Source organism: Magnolia sinica, chromosome 19, assembly GCF_029962835.1.
Source record: "Magnolia sinica isolate HGM2019 chromosome 19, MsV1, whole genome shotgun sequence".
Classification (NCBI taxonomy): domain Eukaryota; kingdom Viridiplantae; phylum Streptophyta; class Magnoliopsida; order Magnoliales; family Magnoliaceae; genus Magnolia; species Magnolia sinica.
In genome coordinates, this window is record NC_080591.1 from 21,066,268 (window position 1) to 21,075,255 (window position 8,988).

An 8,988-nucleotide genomic window follows, 5' to 3' on the forward strand; every position below is an offset into this window, starting at 1 on the left:
ATGATTTGTCTAGTCCACACTTTTTGCATATCATTTTCGGGCATGAGCCCAAACTTGAAGCATATACAAAGCTAAGTGAACCACACCACCAGAAACAGTGAAGCATGTACAAAGCTATGTGGGGCCCACAAGAAGTTTTCAACATTGTCCACAGTCAAAGCTTTGCTAGGTCCCATCACACCACGGTGATGTTTATTCACACAGACCGATGAATGGAAAACACAAATATCATCTTTAATCCAAAACTCATGTGGCCTTCAAGAAATTCAATGGCAGGTGATTAATTCCCGCTGTTTCCTGTGGTGTGGTCCACTTGAGCTTTGGATATGCTTCAACTTTGGGATGATGCCCTCAAATGATCCTGTAAAACGGATGGACGTGGATAAGACGCATCATAACTGTTGTGCCCCACAGATTTCACTAAGGATGCTGAAGCATAACTCAGTATGCACTCCACTCTCTAATTGGAGGACCTAACCAAACAGCACCCAATCCCAACCACCATCACATATCAGATGGCTGGCACCATAGGCACCCTATTCTTAAGCCGACCCAATACCCCAAAATCCCTGAAACATCCATCCCATCTGTGAAACCCAAACAAGATAGCAGCCTGGATGGCAGTTTCTTCATTCAAGAAGCCAATTGAGTAAACTGCAAATATTTCCCAAACAAACATATGTTTAATGAACTACTTCAAAATCAAATAAGCATTCCTTAGCAAAGCCTGGATATATAAGTACTTTGAGAACTCTGCCACATGCCTATCTACTCCAGCATAAAAATTTGAAAAAAAACGCAAAAACAGTACCAAAATGCTAAATGCCTTTCATCTAGAAGCCAGACTAGAAGAGAGATGTCCCCTTCCCCTTCTTATCTCCACCTATCTCAAAGTGCTTGCACCTCTGCACAATCCATGCAAAAACACAGGGGCATTAGGTAACAGAATTAGGAGAATTCAAGTAAAAAAAAAAAATCAAGAAATAATTTTGAGGGGTTCTGCACAACTGCTGGACATGATCACTGGGCCACTTTCAGGGATTCAGATCATCCAGAAGGACAAACACAAAACTCTGATGCACAATCCGAGCCATCCAACCAGTGGACTTTTACTGTTGCATGTGAACAGTTGGCTATATGGCATTTTAATCATCCAGTTGCATGCCAAAAGTCTAGTTAAATCCTTACAATGTGAGGACCACCTAGAGTGACGCCTAGCATGGAATGCTGAATGCTTGCCTGAACCAAAAAAAAAAAAAAAACTGAGAAACCAACCTTAATTGGGTGTTGGGAGACATGCTTGCAGCTCTGGCATTGCAGCCTCAGCACAATCTTCTTTGTAGTTTTCGCCTATAAGATAGATTTAACAAAATGGCATTACAAGGTTTGGGGGCAAAGCAAAGCATTAAAGAAAGCGATGAAAAATCAAGAGATTTTAATACCTTCTTGTGGAAGACGGGTTTGGTCTGTCCTCCATAACCTGACTGCTTCCGATCGTACCGACGCTTTCCTTGAACAGCCAGACTGTCCTTCCCCTTCTTATACTGTGTAACCTTATGCAGGGTGTGCTTCTTGCATTCCTTGTTCTTACAGTAGGTCTTCTTTGTTTTCGGCACGTTCACCTGTTTAAATCATCACAATTGTATGCAAATCTTCAAATCAATGTTCCAATAAAAGCATCGAGAAATCATGCATTTAACCACCCCTCCCCTCCATCTCTCTCAAATAAAAGGAATCATGCAGATCTTCCCAACATGCTCTCAGACACATGCATGCATCACCCCAAAAATATCTTCTAGGACTAGCTAAAGGAGGTTGGAGGGAAAGAAAGTTCACGAGAAAAAAAAATATTTAAAAAACAGTTGTTTTTCCATAGGTGTCCTGGAGTCTGATATAAACTTGTTTACTTGAGTTCAATTTACCTACTAAAAAACAACCCAACATCCAAATGGCATTAGAAAGCAACAATTGGAATTCAACTACAACAAAACCCAGGGTCAAATTGTGTGAGAGTAATGTCACAATTAAGGTTGGGAACAGAGCGTAGCCCCTGATCCGATACAGATCTGGCTTGGACCTGTAATATACAGCCATAGTCACGCTCAGGCCTTATTTTAGTTTCAATTAATAAATTGGCCAGGCCAGGGCAACACTCGGCTTTTTTTCCTATTAAAGCCCAGCCCAAGCTGGGAAGCAACCCCATTTATGACTTTGATAGGCAGGCACAGGTCTGGTATCGAACTGCCCATCCCAAGCCTATATTTAAGGCCTGGTTAAAAAATCCAGCCAGTCAAAGCACAACTAAAATCCAAACCGGCTTCGGCCCACTGCTACTACTCTTCACCACATCAAGCAATCTAACTATCCAACTCCAATAGAAGTCAGGTAACTTCCCTCAAATGACATCAGTGTTTACAGACTTGGATTAAGTAGAACCGGAAAAAAAAAAAAAAAAAAAAAACCTCAAACGATCAACTCTCCTCAATGAAAATTCAATGTCAAATTAAGTAGGAAACAATTTTTCAATCCCAAGGAAAAAGAATTCTCAGTACCTAAGATCAACAAAGTTCTTATACATATATAGATTATAGAGTACAATAAAATAAATTAAGAAAGAAGTAGCGAGTACATACGAGTTAGATGTATGCATTTAACACTTTCCTCTAGCCTTAATCGCCATTTACACTTTTCCAACAGGTCCAGATCAAGGATTAAAAATAGGTTTCACGTACCGTATCAGACTACCGATCACCACCAAAAGGAATCAGATTGCATGGTGTAGAACACAGCAAGCTCCACTTCCACACCATCCATCCCTTTTTCCAAATCATTTTAGGAAACGAGTCCAATATTTAGGCAGATACAAAGCTAAAGTGGACCACACCACAGGAAGCAGTGCGGTTTAAACACTACCATTCAAAACTTTTTGGAGGCCACAAAAGTTTTCAATCAAGCTGATATTTGTATTTTCCCTTCATCCAGGTCCGTGTGACCTTATGTACAGATTGGATGGCAAATAAACATCATGGTGGGCCCTAGGAAGGCTTCGACAGTGAGCAGATTGTCCCCATGCTTCCTGTGGTATGGTCTATTTGAGCTTTGGATCTGCCTCTTTTTAGGGCTCACAACCAAAAATGATCTGGCAAAATGGATGGATGATGTGGATAAATGCATACATCATGGTGGGGCAGGCAAAGCTTTGCCACGTATGCACAGTACCTACATCAGTTTTGTGTTCTAGGATCAGACTTTCAAATGTGTCCAAGAATAGGTTTAATATTGTATCGAATGTCCCCTATATCTGTTGATAACGAAGCATTGAGTTTGCTTGCTAGAAGAGCAAAAAGCATAGTGAGACAAAAAGACTAGTGACAAGCAAAAGAACCTCCGCTCTACCATATTAGTGTGGCCATAGTAGCTCCATAGTAGCCCCTGCGCAAGCATCTCAGGCGAAATATGATACGCATAAACACCGATTCAACAAATGGAGAGAAGCGCACAAACAGAAACGGACGTTACTTAGGCAATGCCGACTGGGACTTCAACTTTTCCTCAACTTCTATCATGTTCGCAAACTCGATTGAAGATCTTTACAAGCGCCATTGCCCTTCTTCACCCACACAATATTGCTGGAATGGGCTTTCGTATTGTCTATTGCTAGCTAAGCCTTGGTCTCAGGGAAGTTAGAGAAGTTCAATAAGGTGGGGAGAACTACACAATCTGAGTCGCCACCAAAACCGGGTGATATAGGGATACTGGGATACCCTATCGGACTATCAATCACTGTCAAATCTAGGTCGTATCAGGGTACCATATCACACTTTGATCGTATCAGGGTACCCTTATCAGACAATCGATCACCACCAAAAAGGTGTCTTTCAGGGTACTGTTTGGGACTATCAATCACCACCAAAAACCTTAACAATTGATCAAGATGACATAATAATTGAAGCTACAATACATATCACAGCAACAGTTATAGAACACTAAGGATTCAATAAATTCTAGAACAATTACAATTTCAGTAAACGAAAATGATAGTGAACAAAACAAAATTACGAGAAATAAAACAACAGGAACAAACATCTATGGCACGTTTGGATGCGAGGTCAATTTAAATAGCAATTACAACAGGGTATAAGCAACCAAAACCGTGATTCCTTATCATTCGAGCTGAATTTCTACTTCCTTATTGTGAATAGCACAATCACCGTTGATATATAGAGGGATGATTTCATCTTTTGATTAAAGAGAATGCTCGCAATCCAGTTATATTGCGCATCCAAACGCATCCCTAATGCGAAAAAATCTACGACAAGAAATAGTACAAACCACCAAAACGCAATCCAGACCTCATTGACAGTAAAAAGAAACTGAAAAGATGAACCTAGAAATGAAAAAATAACAATAATAATGATCTTCTTAAACGACCAAAAACAAGATCTTCCGCTTCAACAGCTGCAAGAAGCTCGATATATGGAGAGAGGGATAGAGAGAGAGAGAGAGAGAGATTGGCTTACCATTGCTGCGGATCGAAGAGGTTGAAGGGGCGTAGATCTAAGGATTTTGGTCGCTCTTAGAAACCCTAAATCCAGGAAATGAAAACCCTACCCCCTCTTTCGCATTTATAGGTACGAGGGATTACGGAAATGACTAAACTACCCTGCAATGAGAATCGCGCGAGATTGAATAGGGGATTTGTGGCACACGTGTGAATGCGGCGTACGTGTAAGGGATCGTAGCTGGTTCTTAGGGCTGCAACTCGAGTTCGGTTCAAGAGAGCGGGTTGGATGCGGCCCATCCCAAACGGATTGGCTACCCCCGTGGCTGGTGGTCAGTGCACCGTGGGCCCACCATGATGTATGTGTTTCATCCATTCCGTCCATCCATTTTACGGATCATTTTAGGGTTCCATCTTAAAAATGAGAGGGATATAAACCTCATATGGACCACGCCACAGGAAAACAATAGTGATTGGATATCCACCATTAAAATCCTCCTAAGGCCCACTGTACTGTTTATTTGACATCCAATCTGTTGATTAGGTCATACAGGGCCAGATGAAGGGAAAAAACAAATATCAGCTTGATCCAAAACTTTCATGGCCCCTAAAAGGTTTTTAATGGTCAACGCTCATTCAACACTGTTTCTGTAATGTGGTCCACTTGAGATTGGGATATATCTCGTTTTTGGTGTCATACCCTGAAATGATCTGTAAAAATAGATGGACGGCATGGATGAAATACTTACATCATGATGGGGCCACAGAGCACGGACCATCAGCAATTGGCCGGTGGCAGGGGAGTGGCCGATCCGTTTCCGGTTAGACCATCGGGGTCAGTTTGGGCGGTGGGATTAGAAGGGATTAGGTGGGATGGGATTCGTCCTGTGCCAATTCCACTCTATGTTTGGGAAGAATGGAAAAGCTTTGAATTACATTAAATGGAATTGCATTGGTCCTATGCCTATTTCACTCCATGTTTGGGAAGTTGTGTAGGCCCCACGGCCCACCATTTTTCCAGATTATTTTAGAGCATGGGTTAAAAAATCAGGTAAATCTAAAGCTCAAGTGGGCCCCATCATAGAAAGCAACATGGATTGAATACTCACCGTTGAAAACTTCTTTTGGGCTACATAAGTTTTGGATCTACCTCATTTTTAGGCCCATGCCATGAAATGAGGTTACAAAATAGATGAACGGTTTAGAAATAACACATGTATGTTATTCTCTGTAATTTCAAATGATGGTGGGTATATCCATTCAATGTACGACCATATTATCAACCAAGCATGGCATTAATTTTATCCCATGGCAACGGGGACAATCCCAGCCCTGGGTAATAATTATGGTTTTTTTAATCCAATCCCACCTTATCCCTTCTAATCTCACCGCAGGATTTGACCCTCAGGTTGAATAGCTAGATTCACTAGTGAGGTGATGTCACCAAATTTTGTAGGCCCACTATGATGTATGTGGTCCCACAATGATGTATGTGCTTTATCTACACCATTTATCTATTTGGAGATTTAATTTTAAGACATAAGTTAAATAATGAAGCAGATCCAAATATATAATTGAGGCCTATCGTTGAAGCTTTTCTAAGGCTCACCGTGATTTTTATTTGAAATACAACATATTCACAAGTTAACACAAACATGAAAAAAGGGAAAAAAAAAAAAAAAAAAAAAAAAAAATATAAGGTGGATCAAAAACTTTTGAGCCTATTTAAGTTTTAAATTGTAGGTGTCACTCTCCCCAATATTTTCTATGGTAAGGTCCACTGGAGCTTTGGATTTGACTAATTTTTTAGATCTTTATCTATAATTATATTTCTAAATGGATTGACAGCATAGATACAAAATATATATCATAATGGGCCCACATACTCATCCGAACGCGGAAATAGATTACCTACTCACCTGCAACCAGCCAATGGCTAGTGGTCGTTGCTATGTGGGCCCCACCATGATGTATGTGTTTCATCTATGCCATCGATTTATGTTTCTAAATCATTTTATGGTATGAGACCAAAAATGAGGTATATCCCAATCTCAAGTGGACCACGTTACAGGAAAACAGTGTTGAATGAACGAGAACCATTAAAAACTTTTTGGGGGTTATAAAAGTTTTGGATCAAGCTGATCTTTAATTTTTTTCATTCATCTGGGTCTATATGACCTAATCAACCAATTGGATGTCAAATAAAAAGTACGTTGGGCCTTAGGAGAATTTTAATGGTGGATATCCAATCGCTATTGTTTTCTTATGGTGTGGTCCACCTGAGACTTATATTCCTCTCATTTTTGGTATCAGGAACTAAAATGATCTTTACAAATGGATGAATGGAATGGATGAAACACACATATCATGATGGGCTCAGAGAAGTGCCCTGTGTTAAAAGTCGAGATGTATATAATTTTATGACGCAAAGGATAATTTTGGATTAAAAAAATAATAATCAGCGAATTCCCTATTCCCCATTAAGCTAGTCTCCCATTACAAAAAATTTTCAACATAAAAAACTCTCATCGTGGAAAATTTTCAACATAAAATCGTGAAGCGCTTTCCTTCTTATGCATTAACAAACACCACCTCTCATTTTTGGTATCAGGAACTAAAATGATCTTTACAAATGGATGAATGGAATGGATGAAACACACATATCATGATGGGCTCAGAGAAGTGCCCTGTGTTAAAAGTCGAGATGTATATAATTTTATGACGCAAAGGATAATTTTGGATTAAAAAAATAATAATCAGCGAATTCCCCATTCCCCATTAAGCTAGTCTCCCATTACAAAAAAATTTCAACATAAAAAACTCTCATCGTGGAAAATTTTCAACATAAAATCGTGGAGCGCTTTCCTTCTTATGCATTAACAAACACCACTAAACATGGAATTTTTTCACCGCGCTAAGTACAAAAATTCAGCGTTAACAAATAGGCCCTTAACGAATGCGCTCCATAAATTTTTCATTAAACAAAAATTTTTGCTTCCAAAATTACCCATTTTCAAGTTATTACAAGAATTTTTTCTCTTTAAGTTGTCCACACAATACGAAATCAACTTTTAACATGTGAAACTTCTTTATGCCCTATCATGATTTATATGTTTGATCTACACCATCAACTTTTTCAGATCATTCTAAAGCATGAGTCCAAAAAATGAAGTACATATAAAACTCAAGTGAACCACACCATAGAAACCAACGAAATTGAATAAAATTATTGTTGAAACTTTCTTATAATTCAATGTAATGTTCTCATATAACCTATTCATAAGATCACACGTACCTTGATGAAAAAGGAAAAATACAAATTTCAGCATGATCAGAGCCTTCTATGACCTTCAGAAATTTTCAATGGTAGGCAACAATTTTTATAATTTCCTTCAATGTGGCCCACTTGAGCCTTATATCTACCTCATTTTTTATTTTATGCCACCTAATGATATGAAGGGGATAAATCATATACATCACCATAGGCCCTACATAGCTACTAACAAGACCCACCTAGAATTCATTGGTAGAAAATTCTTCCAGAAGTCTTATGTTTTCTTGTGGTGTGGCCCACCTAAGATTTATATTCCTCTCATTTTTTGTGTGAAACCCTAAAATGATATGTAAAAATGGATGAATAGAATGGATGAAACACACATTATGGTGTACCACCCCGCTCGGCTGGCAATCCGTCCAGCAGGGCTATGTGGGACCCACCATGATGGAAGCATTTTATCCACGTTGTTCATCGTTTTCTTCATAACATTTTAAGATATTATCGATAAAATTAGCGAGGTCCAAGGCCTACATGACCTTATGAATAGGTAGTATGGTAAAAAACATCATGGTGGCCCTGAGAAAGGTATCAACGGTGGGTATCATTACCACTACAGCTTCCTCTGGTGTGGTCCACTACCGCTGTGGACCTGCCTAATTTTTAAGATCAAAAATTAAAATGATACGAGAAAAGTAATGACGACGTGGATAACACACTTACATCACGGTGGGCCGCACAGAGCCGTGCCCGGACGGATTATGGGTAGGATGCGATCCGCGTCCAGCTACATAGATGGTGCAGGTACGTGTCGTGAGAAGACGCAGCCCCGACGCTCCTCGCGATCCGATTTGTACGGACGGTTCAAAGGAGATCAAAGTTACATGGCCCTGCAATGATGTATTTATTATATCCACACCGTTCATCAAGTTTTCCAGATTATTTTAGAGCATAAGTCAAAAAATGAATCATACCTACTAGATCCGAAACTTCTGTGACCCCCAAAGGGTTTCAATGGTAGACGTTCAATTCCCCACTGCTTTTTGCAGTGTGGTCCACTTTATCGTTGGATCTGTCTTATTTTTCGCTTAAAGACTCATGACGAGCTCAAAACATTTATGCACGGTTTGGATATAACAAATAGACCCATGGAATTTGCTAACGTCAATACATCAGCTATAGCTTGTGTGTGGTACAACAGCCAATCCGCTTC

At 39.6% G+C, this 8,988-nt stretch overlaps 1 protein-coding gene across 1 annotated transcript; it reads right to left on the reverse strand.

Annotated features, from left to right (window-relative positions):
* Positions 1-728: 728 nt before the first annotated feature.
* Positions 729-4,672, reverse strand: LOC131235134 (large ribosomal subunit protein eL42). Its single transcript, XM_058232272.1, has 4 exons — positions 4,521-4,672; positions 1,443-1,622; positions 1,276-1,350; positions 729-905 (listed from the first exon to the last, which is right to left on the reverse strand). The coding sequence occupies exons 1-4, from the start codon at positions 4,521-4,523 to the stop codon at positions 846-848; spliced, it is 318 nt and encodes a 105-aa protein (XP_058088255.1). The 5' UTR covers positions 4,524-4,672; the 3' UTR covers positions 729-845.
* Positions 4,673-8,988: the final 4,316 nt, after the last annotated feature.

Excerpts from the sequence above, each read along its gene's own strand:
- LOC131235134 (XM_058232272.1), bottom strand. Across the intron at positions 1,351-1,442 it reads AACCCGTCTTCCACAAGAAG|GCGAAAACTACAAAGAAGAT; the intron begins GTATTAAAATCT and ends TCTATCTTATAG. Across the intron at positions 906-1,275 it reads TCTCCCAACACCCAATTAAG|AGGTGCAAGCACTTTGAGAT; the intron begins GTTGGTTTCTCA and ends TGGATTGTGCAG.